This window comes from Carcharodon carcharias, chromosome 21 (assembly GCF_017639515.1).
Source record: "Carcharodon carcharias isolate sCarCar2 chromosome 21, sCarCar2.pri, whole genome shotgun sequence".
In the NCBI taxonomy this organism is placed as follows: domain Eukaryota; kingdom Metazoa; phylum Chordata; class Chondrichthyes; order Lamniformes; family Lamnidae; genus Carcharodon; species Carcharodon carcharias.
Window position 1 is genome coordinate 10087120 of NC_054487.1, and position 16728 is coordinate 10103847.

Here is a 16728-nt window from a genome sequence, read left to right on the forward strand (position 1 = left end):
TCAAGGAGCCCTAGCAAAACTGGAGTCAATGGGAATCAAGGGGAAAACTCTCCCCTGGTTGGAGTCACGCCTAGAACAAAGGAAGATGGTTGTGGTTGCTGGAGGTCAATCATCTCAGTTCCAGGACATCACTGCAGGAGTTCCTCAGGTAGCGTCCTAGGCTCAACCATCTTCAGCTGCTTCATCAATGACCTTCCTTCCATCATAAGGTCAGAAATGGGGATGTTCGCTGATGATTGCACAACGTTCACCACCATTCATGACTCCTCAGATACTGAAGCAGTCAAATGCAGCAACACCTGGACAATATCCAGGCTTGGGCTGATAAGTGGCAAGTAACATTTGCGTCACACAAGTGCCAAGCAATGACCATCTCCAACTAGAGAGAATCTAACTATCTCCCCATGTCATTCAATAGCATTCCCATCGCTGAATCCTCCACTATCAACATCCTGGGAGTTACCATTGACTAGAAGCTGAACTGGACCAGCCACATAAATACTGTGGCTACAAGAGGTCAAAGGCTGGGAATTCTGCAGAGATTAACTCACCACCTTGACCCCCCAAAGCCTGTCCACCATCTACAAGGCACAGGTCAGAAGTATGATGGAATACTCTCCACTTACCCGGATGAATGCAGCTCCAACAGCACTGAAGAAGCTTGACATCATCCAGGCCAAAGCAGCCCACTTGACTGGTACCCCTCCACTACCTTCAACATTCACTCCCTCCACCACTAACGCACACTGGCCGCAGTGTGTACCATCTACAAGATGTACTCAAATACTCAACAAGGCTTCTTCAACTGCACCTTCCAAACCCATGATGTCTATCATCTAGATGGACAAGAGCAGTAGTAACATGGGAACACCACTGCCTACAGGTTTCGCTCCAAGTCACACAGCAACCCGACTTGGAACTATATCGCTGTTCCTTCACTGTCACTGGGTCAAAATCCTGGAATTTCCTTCCTAACAGCACTCTGAGTGTACCTACAACACATGAACTGCTGCGGTTCAAGAAGGCAGCTTACCACCACCTTCTCAAGGGTAATTAGGGATGGGCAATACTGGCCTAGTCAGCGCCACCCACATCTTGTGAAAGAATAAAATAAAATTATATTTGATCACAAATTTCCATTATTAATTCTAATCTTGTTTCTCCGAGGACTTTTAGATGTTCTGTTGTTACTTCATCTATGCATGGAGCTTTTCCTGTACTCATCGATTTCAGAGCATTCTTTATCTCCCATCATTCACCTCTATATCTTGAGGACTCTCTAGATTTGGTTCATCGTAAAATTCACATATATTCTGTTCATCTTTTTGCCGCTGCATCCCTTTCAAACATTACTTAACAGCTTTGTCTTTTATGTACCCACTATCTGTTATTAACTCTTTCTTTCTATCTGTCAAAGATTTGACCTTCTGCAGCATAACTCTGATTTTGTGAATTCTTTCCAGCTCCAGTACTTCATCACACATCTCAGTGTACCATTTTGCTTTAGCCTTTCTACATTCATTCTTTATTTTCTTTTCAATAATATCAGAGTATAATGTGGGAATATTTTGCTTGCTTCAGCTGCTTCATCAATGACCTTCCTTCCAACATAAGGTCAGAAGTGGGGATTTTCGCTGATGATTGCACAATGTTCAGCACCATTTGTGACTCTCAGACTCTGAGGCACTGTAGGCAGTAATCAGCAGGAGGTTTCCTTCATGTTTGACCTGATGCCAGTTGATGTTGGGAACTCCCATGGCAATTCCCTCCCGACTGTATACCACTGTGCTGCCACGTCTGCTGGGTCTGTCCTGCCAGTGGGACAGGACATACCCAGGGATGGTGATGGTGGTGTTTGGGACATTGTCTGTCTGTAAGGTATGATTCAATGAGTATGACTGTGTCAGGCTGTTGGTTGATTAGTCTGTGAGGCAGCTCTCCCAATTTTGGCACTAGCCCCCAGATGTTAGTAAGGATGACTTTGCAGAGTTGAAAGGCCTGAGTGTGCTGTTGTCATTTCCAGTGCCTAGATCGATACCAGGTGATCCGTCCAGTTTCATTCCTTTAAGTAGACTTTGTAGTGGTTTGGTACAATTGAGTGGTTTGCTAGGCCATTTCAGAGGGCAGTTAAGAGTCAACCACATTGCTGTGGGTCTGAAGTCACCTGTAGGCCGGACCATGTAAGGATGGCAGACTTCCCTCCCAAAAACTGCAATAAGCCTGCTTTATTCTTATACTCCAACCCCTTCATAGTAAAGACTGCCATTTGTATCCAAGGGCACCCAAGTTCCCCTGGATACCAACATTTCCCAGTCTCTCGCAATTTAAAAAAAAATTGGGTTTCCTTTTTTCCCCAAACTGGATAACTCCACTACTCCAAGATCATAATTCGTCTGCCATGTTCTTGCCCACTCACTCAACTTGCATATATTGTTTTGCAGCTTCAATGCATTCGCCTCATTTCCCACCCAATTTTATATCATCAGCAAACTTGGATACATTACACACGATTCCCTTTATCCAAGTCAGTGGCTAGATTGTAAAAGGCGGAGATCCAAGTTCAGTTTCTTGCAGTACCCCACGAGTTACAGCCTGAAACCCCAAAAAGACCTGTTTATTCCTACTTTCTGGTTTCTGTCCATTAACAAATCCTCAATCCATGCTAGTATATCACCTGCAATCCCTGAGCCTAATAATAACCTCTTGTGTAACACCTTATCGAATGCTTTTTGAAAATCCAAATACACACTACATCAACTATCTACCCCTTATTTACCCTGCTGGATACAAACTCAAAAACTCTGACAGATTTGTCATATACAGTTTCACTTTCATAACTCTGCCCAAGCATTTTCCGATTTTCTAGGTGCCCTATTTCCACAGCTCTAATGATGGAATCTAGCACTTGCCCTACAACTGATGTCAGATTGACAGACTTATAGTTCCACGGTTTCTTTCTCCCTCTTTTCTTGAATAGTGGGGTTATGATTGTTACCGTCCAATTCCTTGGAACTGTTCTATAATCTAGGGAATTCTGGAAGATCAGAACCAAAGCATTCACTCTCTGTAGCAATCTCCTTTAAACTCCAGTGGATTTGTCAGCCTTTAGTCTCATTAATTTCCCCAATGCTATTTCTTTATGTTCCTCATTCTCACCAGACCCTGGGTTTCCCACTGTTTTCAGAGTATCACCTGTGTTTTCTACCACAAAGTCAGATACAAAGAGCTTACTTAATATCACTATCATTTCTTTATTCCCTACTATATTTTCTTCTGTTTCTACTTCTGATAGACCCACATTTACTTTTATTAATCTTTCTTTTTTACATAATTACGGAAGGTTTTACATCTCTTGCTAGTTTATTTTAATAATCTCTTTATCAACTTCTTGGTGAATTTTTTGCTGAATTCTAATACTCTCCCAATCCAGCTAGATCAGTACATGAAGGAGAGAGCTGACAATGTTGATAGGGTTAAATGAAGTGAGGTGAGAGGTGGTTTGTGTGGAACATCACCACCAGCATAGCCAGTTAACCAAGTGGCCAATTTTTGTGGCATTGCGAAGGATGGGTCTGGCCATGTTGCTGCGGAATGCTCCAGCCTGCTGGACCATGCCATACCACCTTCTCTGGCATAGAATTTTATGTAGGAAACACCTTTGACCACAAGTCCATCAGACTGTGGTTCACACATAACCTCCTCAAAGCCCTGCAGAGAAAAGGAGAGGGTGGATCCTGTCAGATGGTTCCCTGAGCAGACTGTCAAAGGCATTTGGCAGAACGCCCCATCACCAGAACTTTCAAACAAGCATCAAGACGTAGCTCAGCTCGTGGTGAGAAAGGCCCTCCCCGTCAGATCCTTCCTGTACACCCAGAACCTCAGCCACCAAACCATGGCTAAATCACTGATGTACTTGCTGAAAAATGTGCCATTCAAAATTTGAACTGTAAAAATATGCACAGTCTCAGCCACCCTACACGCTGCACTTGCGACTGCGGTGGTGAAGGGACTGCCGTCCACCTCCTTGTGGAATGTATCTTTCCAAAGAAGAAAGAGATGCAGTAATTTTTTGTCACAGTTCATCCAAGGCAGCTCCATACGCAGGACTCTGCTCCTTGGGCTGATCTCAGGGGCGAACACTGAGATAAACATCAGCTGCTGCTGGAGGACCATCAACTCAGTGAAAGACACTCTTTGGTCTGTCTGAAACTTGCTGCAGGCAAAGAGTTGTACACAACCTAGTATTGCAGACTGTCACATTCCAAGGTCCAGGACTATGTGCTGAGGGAATGCGTTAAAGCTTGGGACAGCTGCCACAAAGGCATAATGAGGAAAGGTCACTGTCTAAGGTCCACCTGCCATAGCACACCGAGTGGCTGGAAACAGTATAACACCTCTTGGGCAATATCTTTGTCTTGGAATGCACATCGTACGTATCACATGCATTGCATTGAGGCAATTCAGAATGCCACAAGCGGTATGAAAGAACTTGAAATGGATTGCACTTCTGGTAACATCCAATTTGAAATGTTGTGGAATGTAATTTTTCAAAGCTCTATCACGATATAGGATATTTAATATGTAATGAGCACTTTTAAAATTGACTGTAATTGTAAATGTAGTGAAGAACATACTGTATTGGAAAAAACTGACTATTTTTGCTCTTTATGTAATTCGAAGAGTCATGTAATGTACTTCTACGAATTTCATGAATAAAGCATATTTCTGAGAAAGAAATGTCTGTGCTGTATATTCTACCTAATTTGCGAGATATAGCCAGGAGGTAGACCAGTGTAAATATTGGGAACTGTATAAATTTTAGACACGTCATTAGGCATTTAAAATTTAAGACTCCGGGCATACCAAGCCGCAAAAGGATTGGTTAGGTCATCTGTAATACATTTTTGTGCAACATTCTTGCAAATATCTGGGACATTATGCGTGATTCATCTGCACAGTACATGCTGCCAGACAGTCTCAGAGATCTTCACATTATACAGAAATAACAACTTGTGTATCAAGCAGACCAAAGCTATAAGCACAAAATATTGAAAGCTCTCTAAAACTTACTGGGCTGGGTCTTCCGCCAATAATGTTAAATCCAAGCGTGTCATTTTCTCGATGTAAAACTATGGTTAGCAGTTTTGTTTCTCCACCCTATTAAAAGGGAAAAAAAATGAGAGGAAATTTGAACGTTCCTAAAGACACTGAAGCTGTACATATCTAAACTACGATAAAGCATAATAATAACAGTGCAAAGTACAGTTAAGGGGCCCAATCGGTCTGTCTGTCTGACTCATCCCTGCACAGATGTCTGTGGAATGACTAAAAAGTTTTCCCTCATTACCCTGCACAATAGATCAGTGGGAGCACTGTCACCTCCAAGTTGATAGGTTCAAGTCCCACCCCAGAGATTTGAACACAAAATCCAAGCTGACACTGCAGATCAATACTGAAAGAGTGCTGCACTACCAGAAGTGCTGTCTTTTGGATAAGGTGTTAATCCAACAGCACGATTACTCTGTCAGGTGGAATAAAGGATCCTATGACACTATTTTGAAGCGTAGGGAAGTTTACCGGTGGGCTAGTCTATACCCAGCATCACTGAAACAGATGATCCAGTAATTTATTTAATTGTTGTTTGTGGTACCTTGCTATGCGGGAATTGGCTGCTGAATTTCCCAAATTACAACAAAACTGCTTCATTGGCTGTAAAGTGCTTTGCAATATCCTGAGGTCACGAAAGTCACTATATAAATGCAAGTCTTTCCTTTCTTTGTGTACTAAAAACTTCCTGACATTCCAAACTTTTCATTTATCACTTTGCACCTATGCCCAACAACAGCAGTTAAATTTAAAATAATTATTGCAACCATTTTGATAACAAGCTATGAAGATCAGTACAGATTAGTGCTGTTTGTACTTGGATACTGAACTCAAACACGATCTGAGCTCAGTGTAATTTTGGCTTCCCAAAAGTTTTCATTCACTTCTGTCTCAAGTCTACAGCATGCTGGACACAAGGTCATCAGTTTAACCTCAGTTCAGGCAAAACTGGAAGACTTCGGATCACATCACTGAAACCAGACCCAGCATCCACAGCCTTTGGGGAAGTGAGTTCCTGATCTCCAGGAGGAGATGGTGGAATAATGGTAATGTCACTGGACTAATAATCCAGAGGCCCAGGCAAATACTCTGGGAAAATGGGCTCAAATTCCACCACAGCAGCTGGTGGAATGTAAAATAAATTAATAAATTCAATAACAAATCACTTCTAAAGTGATTTGCAAAAGAAGCAAGTGTGATGTAAGGAAGGAACTTTTTCACACAACAAGTGGTTCGGGTCTGGAATGCACTGCCTGGAAGTGTGGTGGAGGCAGGTTCAATCGAGGCATTCAAGAAGACATTAGATGATTATTTTAATAGAAACAATGTGCAAGGGTGCAGGGAAAAGGCAGAGCAATAGCACTAGGTCATAATGCTCATTTAGAGAGCCAGTGCAGATGTGATGGGCCGAATGGCCTCCTTCTGTGCAGTTAAGATTCTGTGATCCTGTGAAATCTGGGATATAAAGCTAGTCTCAGTAATAGTACTGTTATACCATAAAACTATCATAGATCACTGCAAAAACCTGTCTGGGTTCAATGATGTCCTTCAGGGAGAGAAATCTGCCATCCTTACCTGGTCTGAAAACATTCCAGCCAAATTTGCAGTTTTATAAAATACACAATTACACACTCAGCTCAAACAAACAATAATTCAAACACTGCAAACGCCATCCCAGGGCAGAACTCACAGTAGTAAATGAAAGGTTTGGCAACAACACAATAGATTGTTGAAGGGGTCACCTTGTAATCCCCAATTCCAAATCTTAAATCTCTGCAGGGTTCCTGCGAGCAGCTGCATTTAGAGTTTGAGTTAAACACGAGGACACCCATTTCCCTCACACATTGCAGAGCAGCCCTGCCTGAGTGAAGAGGAATTTCAAAGATCGAGTGATTGGATTACACGATATCTTGAACACGTCAACCAATTTGGCTTTGTACTTTTTTTAAAATTCTCTGTGTGCTCCAATCAACTTTATGTCTTTGAATTAGTACAAAAGTTAAGCACAAAATTGGAGACAGATGTTTTTGACGCTTACAAGGTTAATCAACTTTTTTTTAAAACTGCAATTAGTGTTTTTGAATGGGCCCCCAGCATTGCTTTTGTTTCCATTTTGAACCGAAGCAAGTAATTGTGTGAACTAAAGTCCACATTAAATAAGCTTTTCCTTCCATTCTAGTGTCAACAGAAGAATAAAAAACGAATATGAAAATCCTAAAGCTGCTTCAGTTTTAAAAACAAATCCCAGACGTGTTTAATCTCCCTCTCCCTCCTCCCTGCTCATTGGAATTCCAGCAATTAATTCATTCCTATCATTTTTTTTCCCATTGTATTCGCATTCATACTAGTGTTCACTGCATTTTCACTGGCATCTGATAACTCCTGCTTGAAACAGCACATCCGTGACTGAACCAGGTTATCGACTGCAAATGATAACTAGAGAAGCAGCAGTGAAATTAACATGCAAAAATAAAGGGATAGTTCAACTGCACACTCTCCCTCCCAATCCCCCCTCCCATCCCTCCCACAGCCTTCCACTCCAGCTTCCCACTCACTCCCCCTCCCTCTGGCTCCCTACACTCCCTCCCACTGCCCTCACCCTCCCACCCACCCACCTCCCCTTCTCCCTCCCAACCCCTCTGCCTTCCACTCCCCTCCCCCTCCCAATCCCTCTCAGCCCCTCTACCTTCCACTCCCCCTCACTCTCACTTCCACTGCCCCCTCCCCCTTCTCTGAATACCCCTGCCCCTCTCCCTTCCACCCGATCCCCTCTCCCCGACATGCCCCTCTTCCTCATGTTCCCTGTTCCTCCCACTCCCACCTCCCCACTCCCTCCCTCCAATTTCCCCTCCCCTTCCAACTCCCCCTCCCCTCCTCCGATTCCCACTTCCCCCATCCGATTTCCCCCTCCCCCTCCCCGCCTCCTATTCCCACTCCTCCTCACCCCGATTCCCCCACCCCTCCAACTCCCGCTCCCCCTCATCCCTCCGATTCTCCTTCCCCCTCACCTCCTCCAATTTTCCCCTCCCCCTCACCGATTTCCCCTCCATTTGCAGTTCCCCCTCACCTCACCTCCCTGATTTCCCCTCCACTCTGATTTCCCCCTCCCCTCACCCCCTCCGATTCCCTAGCACCCTCATCCCCTCTGAATCCTCCTACCCGCCTCCTATTCCACCTCCCCCTCACCTTCTCTAATTTGCCCCACCCCTCACCCCCTCTGACTCCCGCTCACCCTCCTCCGATGCCCCCCTCGCCCCCTCCAATGCTCCCCTCCAATTCACCCTCTCCCTCACCTCTTGCAATTCCCCCTCACCCCTCCAATTCCCCCTCAATCACTCCGATTCCCCCTCCCCCTCCGAATCCCCCTCCCTCTCTCCAATTCCCCTCCCCGATTCCCTCACCCCCTCTCTGATTCCCCCTCCCCCTCACCCTTGCCAATTCCCCCTCCCCCTCCGATTCCCCTTTCACCCCCAGCAATGCCCCCTCATCCCCTCCAATTCACCGTCCCCCTTCACTCCCTGCGATTCACCCTCCCCCCCACTGAATTCCCCAACTCGGCGGCCCCTCCCATTCCCTTTTCTCTCCCCCTCCAATTCCCCCTCACCCCCTGCCATTCCCCCTCCCCCCTTTGATTCCCCTTCCCCCTCCCCTACACCCCAATTCCCCCTCTGTCCTTCTCTTACCCCCAATTCCCCCCTTTCCCACACCCCAACTACCCTCTCTCCCTTCCCTACCCCCAATTCCCCCTCCCTCCCTCCCCTGCACCAAAATTCCCCCACTCCCCCTCCCCTGCCCCCAATTCCCTCTCTCTCCCTCCTCTACCCCCAATTCCCTCACTCTCCCTCCCCTACCCCCAATTCCCTCACTCTCCCTCCCCTACCCCCAATTCCCTCCCTCCATCCCCTACTCCCAATTTCCCCAATCCCCCTCCCCTACCCCCAAATCCCTCCTTCCCCTACCTCCAAATCCCCTTCCCCTACCCCCAAATCCCCCAATCCCCCTCCCCTACCCCCAATTCCCTCTCTCTCGCCCCTACCCCCATTCCCTCTCTTCCTCCCCTACCCCCAATTCCCTCTCTCTCCCTCCCCTACCCCCAATTCCCCCAGTCACCCTCCCCTACCCCCAATTTCCCCACTCCCCCTCTCCTTCCCCCAATTCCCTCTCTCTCCCTCCCCTACCACCAATTCCCTCACTCTCCCTCCCCTACCTCCAATTACCTCCCTCCCTTCCCTACCCCCAATTCCCCCTCTCTCCCTCCCCTACCCCCAATTCCCCCTCTCTCCCTCCCCTACCCCCAATTCTCCCTCTCTCCCTCCCCTACCCCGATTCCCCCACTCCCCTACCCCGATTCCCCCACTCCCTTACCCCGATTCCCCCACTCCCCTACCCCGATTCCCCCACTCCCCTACCCTGATTCCCCCACTCCCCTACCCCGATTCCCCCTCTCTCCCCCTCTCTCCCTCCCTTCCCTACCCCCAATTCCCTCTCTCCCTCCCCTACCCCCAATTCTCCCTCCCTCCCTTCCCTACCCCCAAGTCCCCCACTCCCCTACCCCAATTTCCCTTCTCTCCCCTACCCCCGACTCTCTCTCTCTCCCTCCCCTACCCCTAATTCCCCCACTCGTCCCCCCCACCCCCAATTCCCTCTCTCCCTCCCCTACCCCCAATTCCCCCACTCCCCCTCCCCTACCCCCAACTCTCTCTCTCCCTCCCCTACACCCTTCCTCTTCTTCCTCTTACCCTCAAACCCCACCCTTCCCCAATCAACCCCCCTCCCAACACCCCCCCCCCCCTCCCCTCCGCACCCCAAACGCCCTCACCTTGCAGTATCCGGCGAGGTTTTTGCTGATGTTGCTGATGTGGACCATGTACTCGTTGAACTTTTTCTGGTATTTCAGTGCGGTGAGCTGGACCTCGCTCTGCAGCGCCGAGACCTGGGCCAGCAGCGCCTGCTCCCTCTTGCCGGCCCGGACCGCCTGCTTCTTCAGCTCCTGAGCCAGGCTGCCCGCCCGCAGCTGGAGGGAGGTGACCCGGGCCCGGAGGGCCGCCAGGCAGCAGTGCTTATCGCCCTGCCCCACCAGCTCCCGGTGCTGCAGCACCAGCCCGCAGCCTTGCCCGCAGATCCCCGCCGGCCGGCACTCGCAGCTCTCCCGCATGTGGACGTCCATGTCCCCCAGGTTCAGCACCTCCTGGCAGCCCTGGTGTCTGCACCTGGCCGGGCTGTAGTCACACATCTCCACATGCTCGGCCAGCTTCTGCAGGGTCACCACCTTGCCGCAGCCCCGGGAGCGGTGGTCGCACTTGATGTCCAGCTTGGAGATGAGGTTCCTGAGAGCCAGGACGTGGTTGAGCTCCTTGGTGGACATCCTCTGGCACTGGACAGGGCACATGCCCTGCTGCACCACCCAGGGCAGGACGCAGCTGGCACAGAAGACGTGCCCGCACGGGGTGGTCAGGGGGTCTTCCAGCACCTTGTTGCACAGGTTGCACTTCAGTTCGGGGTCCACCTCCTCGATGAAGCGATCCAGTTCAAACCCCATCTCCCAACCCTCCCCCCCCCCACCCACCCTCCCCCCTATCTGTGTGTGTGTGTGTGTGTGTGTGTCCCTATCTCTCTCTCTCTCTCTCTGTGTCCCTATCTGTGTGTGTGTGTCCCTATCTCTCTCTCTCTCTCTGTGTCCCTATCTCTCTCTCTCGGTCTGTGTGTCCCTATCTCTGTCTGTGTGTGTGTCCCTATCTCTCTCTCTGTCTGTGTGTGTGTCCCTATCTCTCTCTGTCTCTGTGTGTGTGTCCCTATCTGTGTGTGTGTCTCTATGTCTCTCTCTCTCTGTCTGTGTGTGTGTGTGTGTGTGTGTCCCTATCTCTCTCTCTCTGTGTCCCGATCTCTCTCTCTGTGTGTGTGTGTCCCTATCTCTCTCTCTGTGTGTGTATCCCGATCTCTCTCTCTCTCTCTGTGTGTGTCCCTATCTGTGTGTGTGTGTGTGTGTGTGTGTACAGATCACTAATAAGGCAGTTTAGAAAGTTGCCGGGAGCCTCCTAAGCGCAGCCAGAGTCATGGCTACACCGAGCGCTGCAACTGACTGACTGCTAGCTGAGTAGTTGCAGCTCAGACTGGAGTCTCCCAGTCCGACTGGACTCTGTGTCTGTGTATGTGTGTGTGTCTCTCTCTCTCTCTCCCACTGTGTGTGCTGCCAGTATCAGCAGCAATCCACCGTATTCCTCCTAATAAAACAGCCCTCTCCTTAAACGAGGAGATCATCCGCCCAGAAAACAAGAGCGGGGGAATTGACCACTTGTGTGTTGCTCAAAGAGTTGACTCGGTGTTTTATTTGTGTGTGTAAAAAAAAAACAAAAAATAAGTGAAATATCACATTTAAAACAACGTCACCCAGCGAGAAACAAAAAAAAAACAAAATTAAACAGTGATAATAGTTCTATTTCACCCCTCTCCTTATATTCACCTAGTTCTGTGGAAGGGTCATGAGGACTCGAAACGTCAACTCTTTTCTTCTCCGCCGATGCTGCCAGACCTGCTGAGTTTTTCCAGGTAATTCTGTTTTTGTTTAAAATTAAACAGTGCCCCGCAATGGAAAGTTTCAACAACAAAAAAAAAAATTGCGAGCCACAGGCACAATCGCTGGAGAGGGGAGGGAGATGTTTCTGATCACCTCCCCTCACATCCCGACCTTTCTTTCCCATTCTTCCCCGCCCCCCCCAAAAAAAAACCCAGAATCACCCTTCATCTCTCTACCCCCTACTCTTTATACATGTCTGCACCTCTTCCTCTCAAGTGTAAAGCTCTGCTCAGAACATGGATCAATTCCAAGGTAGGGTCTCTCCATGTGAAATGCTTGTCCCTCCTGCTTCCTGACACTGACCTGTCCCGTGTTTCGAGCAGTTTGTGTTTTTATTTAAAATGTCCAACACCCCAATGGCACCAAAAGCATTACTGAGTATGCTGACAGGACAGTGAGTTTGTCACTGCCCCAGAAACAAGATTTAACACCTTGTCAATATCTGAGTGAACAGATTATTCAGTACAATTCATGTCAGTGCTCTGAGCTAGAGAAAGGCAAATTGGTCTCAGTTCCTGCTCCTCATTACCGTCCTTTTCCATGTGAGAACTCCGGGATGCAGTAAGTGTCATCAGCTGAAGGAGCTCACATTCCAAGTTTGGGAAATTGCAGCTGGTGTCATAGCAGTGCATTCATGCGGCTGAGAGCTTTGCTGATAGCACATTTCTGAATATCTCAAAGGCAGTAATTTCTGGCTTATTCCCAGTGTTGCAGGGGGGAGGGCTTTAGATCCCTGGGACATTGGGACCAGTTCTGGAAAGGTGGGACCTGTACAAAGTAGATGGGTTGCACCTCAACAGAACTGGTACAAATGCCCTCACATGTCTATTTGCTAATGCTGAGGTTTTAAACCAACTTGGCAGGTAGATGGGAACCAGGATGTAACATTAGAAAAGAGAAACAAGGTGTACAAAGGATTGGGAGAGGCAGATTAAGAGGAAATATAGTAAGATCTAATTTGGGTTTACAGTGCATGTATGTAAACACAGAATCTGATATGGGAATATGATGTTAAAGGAAATCTGGCTCAAAAAGGGACAGGACTAGGTACTAGTATCTTTGGATACAAAATGCTGAGGAGAAATAGCGGAGGGAAGAAAGGAGGAGGGAGAGTAATATTAACTAAAGAAAATATTTTGTTGGAGAGATAGGATTTCCTGGAGTAGTCAAGGAGAGAATCTATTTGGTTAGAGATAAGAATCAATGGAGGTGCCATTACACTACTGGGTGTATTCTATCTACAACCAATCAGTGGGAAAGATATAGAGGAGCAAATTTGCAAGGAAATTATAGAGAGGTACAAAAACTATATAGTAGTAATTAATGGAGGATTTTAATTATCCTAATAAAAACTCGATAGTAAAGTGTAAAGAGAAGAGAGGGAGAAGTATTTCTGAAGTGTATTCAGGTGAATTTTTTGATCAGTATGTTTCTGATCCAATGAGGAAGAAGGCATTGGTTCTGGGGAAATGAGGTGGATCATGTGGATCAAATCTCAATATGGGGTACATTTAGAGACCTGCAATCATAGGGACACTAAGATTTCATTTGGATTACTTATGAAACAATACAAGTATTTTTACTCTAGATTTTTCCTTAATTGGAGAAGTACCAACTTCAGTGGGTTAAGATCAGACTTCAACTGAGTAAATTGGAATTAAAGATTGGCAGGCAAAGTTGTAATGGAGAAATGAGCTGTCTTTAAAGAGGAGATAGTTCAAGTACAGTTGAGGTGCATTCCCTGAGGGGGAAATTGGGGGAAATATTGTCAATCAAAGCTAGAGCTCCCTGGATGATGAAAGAGATAGAGACACAGAGTAAGATGAAGCAAATAAAAAGGATGCATATGTCGGTCTTATAATACAAATAAGAACAAGGCAGAATGTAGAAAGTTCAGAGGGGAAGTGAAAAATTAAGAGAGACAAAGAGAGAGTATGAGAAGAGGTTGGCAACTAACATAAAATGGAATCCAAAAATCTTCCATAGGCATGTAAATAGTGAAAAGGGTGTTAGAGGGGTAGGTCAATTCAGGACCAAAAAACAGATATATGCATGGAGAAGAGGAAATGACTGAGGTGTTAAAAAAGTACTTTGCATCTGCCTTTACCAAGGAAGAAGATGCTGCTAAAGTCATAGTGAAGGAGGAGGTAATTGGATGGGCTAAAAGTTGATAGAGAGGTTGTATTAGGTGGGATGGCTTTACTTAAAGTTGGTAAGTCACCAGGGATGCATTTGAAAATGTTGAGGAAGTAAGGGCAGAAATTGTGGCGGTACTAACTGTAATCTTCCAATGTTCCGTAAATATGGCAGCGATGCCAGAGGATCCAAGAAATGCAAATATTACACTTGTTCAAATAAGGATGTAAGGATAAACTCAGCAAAACTCTAGGCCAGATAGTTTAACCTTGGCGGTGGGTAAGCTTTTAGAAATGATAATTCAGAACAAAATCACCAGTCACTCAGACATGGCTGCATTAATTAAAGAAAACCAGCATGGGTTTGTTAAAAGTTATTTGTGTTTAACTAACTTGATTGAGTTTTTTATTGAGATAACAGAGAGAGTTGATGAGGATATTGAGATTGATGTGGTGGATATGGACTTCCAAAATGGCGTTTCATAAAGTGCAACAAAAAAGGTTTGTCAGCAAATTTGAAGCTGAGCGACTAAAAGGGACAGTGGCAGGGTGGATATGAAGTTGTCTGAGTGACAGGAACAGAGAGTACGGTTGTTTTTTGGACTGGAGGAATGTATACTGTGTTCACCAGGGATCGGTACTAGCATCACTGCTTTTCCTGATATATATTAATGAACTAACTTGGTATACAGGCACAATTTCAAAATTTGTAGATGGCACAAGCTTGCAAGTATTGTGAATTGTGAGGAGGAAAGTGATAGACTTAAAGAGAACACAAACAGGCTGGTGGAATATGCAGATATGTGGCAGATGAAATTTAATGCTTAGAAATGTGAAATAATACATTTTGGTAGGAAGCGGGGAAAAGCAATACAAACTGAAGGATACGGTTCAAAAGAGGGTGTAGGAGCGGAGAGACCTAGAGGAATGTGTGGACAAATCATTGAAGATAGCAGGACAGGTTGAGAAAGTGGTTAAAATTACACACTGACCCTGGGCTTTATAAATAGGGGCATAAGGTAGAAAAGAAAGGAAATTACAATTAATCTGTATAAAACACTAGTCCGGCCTCAGCTGGAGTATCGTGTCCAGTCCTGGGCACCACATTTTAGGAAGGATGTGAAGGTTTTAGAAAGGGTGCAGAAGAAGTTTTCAAGAATGGTTCCAGGATGAGGGACTTCAGTTACTTAGACAGATTGGAGAAGCTGGGGCTGTTCTCCTTCGAGAAGAGGATATTAAGATCAGATTTGATGGAGGTATTCAAAATTATGGGAGGTCCAAAAGGAATAAGAGAGGACCTGTTCCCTTTTGTGGAGAGAGTTTGACATTTCTTATTTTTCTGATTGGCTTAAGTGGTTTACAATATGTAACACACATATATAAATATATACATTATAAATATATGGCGAGTCACAGGCATTAGAAATTTGACTTGGTTTTACTTCTGTTAGGTAGTAGTCTATGTGTCCCAAAACAAAGCAGATCTTCACACACATTTGTAAGGCAATGATTGTTGCTGTTAAGTACTGTTTTTCTTTCCTTTGACTTTTCTAATGCCAACAAGCAGCCCTTACTGGTATAACAACCTAACAATGATGAGCTAATGGGGGTCATGGTTAGGCTAGCGCACTGGTACGGTAATTTTTGGTAATGAACTCGATGGGTGTACAGTACCACATTGACTTGAAGGCAGTGAGAGTCTAACATCAGCTGTAAAAACACTGTATGAAAATAATCTGGACTTTCTAAACAAAAGGCACATATGGAGATATAGATATTAAAAATATGAGGAGATAAAATATTTTGTATATGTTGTAACTGGGTCATTGAGAGTGAAGTGGAGCTGCCACAGTTCACCATGATCACAGTTGTAATTCTAACTGAAGCACCTTTTTAAACAGAAGACTGGAATGTCAATACACTGGAGCGAACGAGTTGCAGCCCAAAAATATTCACCCTACATTAAGTTCCATTATAAAGGGACCACAGAATGTGAAAGATCTGTGTAAGCACTGTATGCGTGTATTTTAAACAGCTCAAAGAAACCATTTATCAAAACACGTTCACTTCGCTATTAGCACCGTGTACAATGGAAAGACAGCACAATATGGGTCAAATCAGCAGCAAACTGCAGTGGTTCCATCCCAATGCGAAGCAATATCTGTGCACTGGGGCAGAAAAGGAAACTTTGTTGCTGAAGTTCTGATGTGCTTACAAAGCCCACTCTGGGATTTGTGTCTGTAGTAATTAGGGGATTACGGAAAAACTCTACTGCATTGTTCACACAATAACATGTAATGCGCAGCTAATTATTGTCAAGGGATTGAAAATCTCCTAGCTTTGTCCTTTTGGGAAAAAGAGGGGCAGCTATGTCCATACTTAGCTTTAACTGCTAGTGCTCCATTTATTTACTTTTGAATTTTGGCACTGACTTGCCTGCTATATTCCTTCCATTTCCCTGGATTTGTGCCTGTGCAAGTTTGGCAGACGGTCCTTTGGAAAGGCTTTAATGATTAAATAAATGAGTTATCAGCAAAAAAGTTCCAATGGAAATCTTATGCAGACATTTTTACTTAGGATAAGGTTGCACAGGACATTTTTCTGTATCTTAGACAACTTGTATACATTATTCAAAATATGAGTTTTGAAAACAGTCATGATGCCAGAAATTATAATGGGAAACCAGTCACTTCAATAAATCCTGGACTTAAGATTATTATTGGCAAACTTATTTGGATTGTACTGAACCATACAGACTAAAAGGACTGTGCTGAAGATGTGTTCTTACACTGGCAACAGATGTAGTACTACAGTGGCCTCAGTGCAATTTGACTAAGATAGTTTGAGGGGAAATTTATCCAAGCTTCTCCATCGTTATTGTTCAGTGATTGCTGCTGGGAAGTGCTGGTGTAG

The 16728-nt window shown here is 45.6% G+C and overlaps 1 protein-coding gene across 1 annotated transcript in view; it reads right to left on the reverse strand.

The window, feature by feature from the left end:
- Positions 1-10645, reverse strand: part of pdzrn4 (PDZ domain containing ring finger 4) — a 472024-nt gene extending 461379 nt beyond the window's left edge. Inside the window, exons 1-2 of the mRNA XM_041216213.1 lie at positions 9926-10645; positions 5071-5157 (exon numbers count right to left, since the gene is read on the reverse strand). Of these exons, the coding sequence (XP_041072147.1) occupies positions 5071-5157; positions 9926-10645 (807 nt within the window). The remainder of the gene's footprint in view (positions 1-5070; positions 5158-9925) is intronic.
- Positions 10646-16728: the final 6083 nt, after the last annotated feature.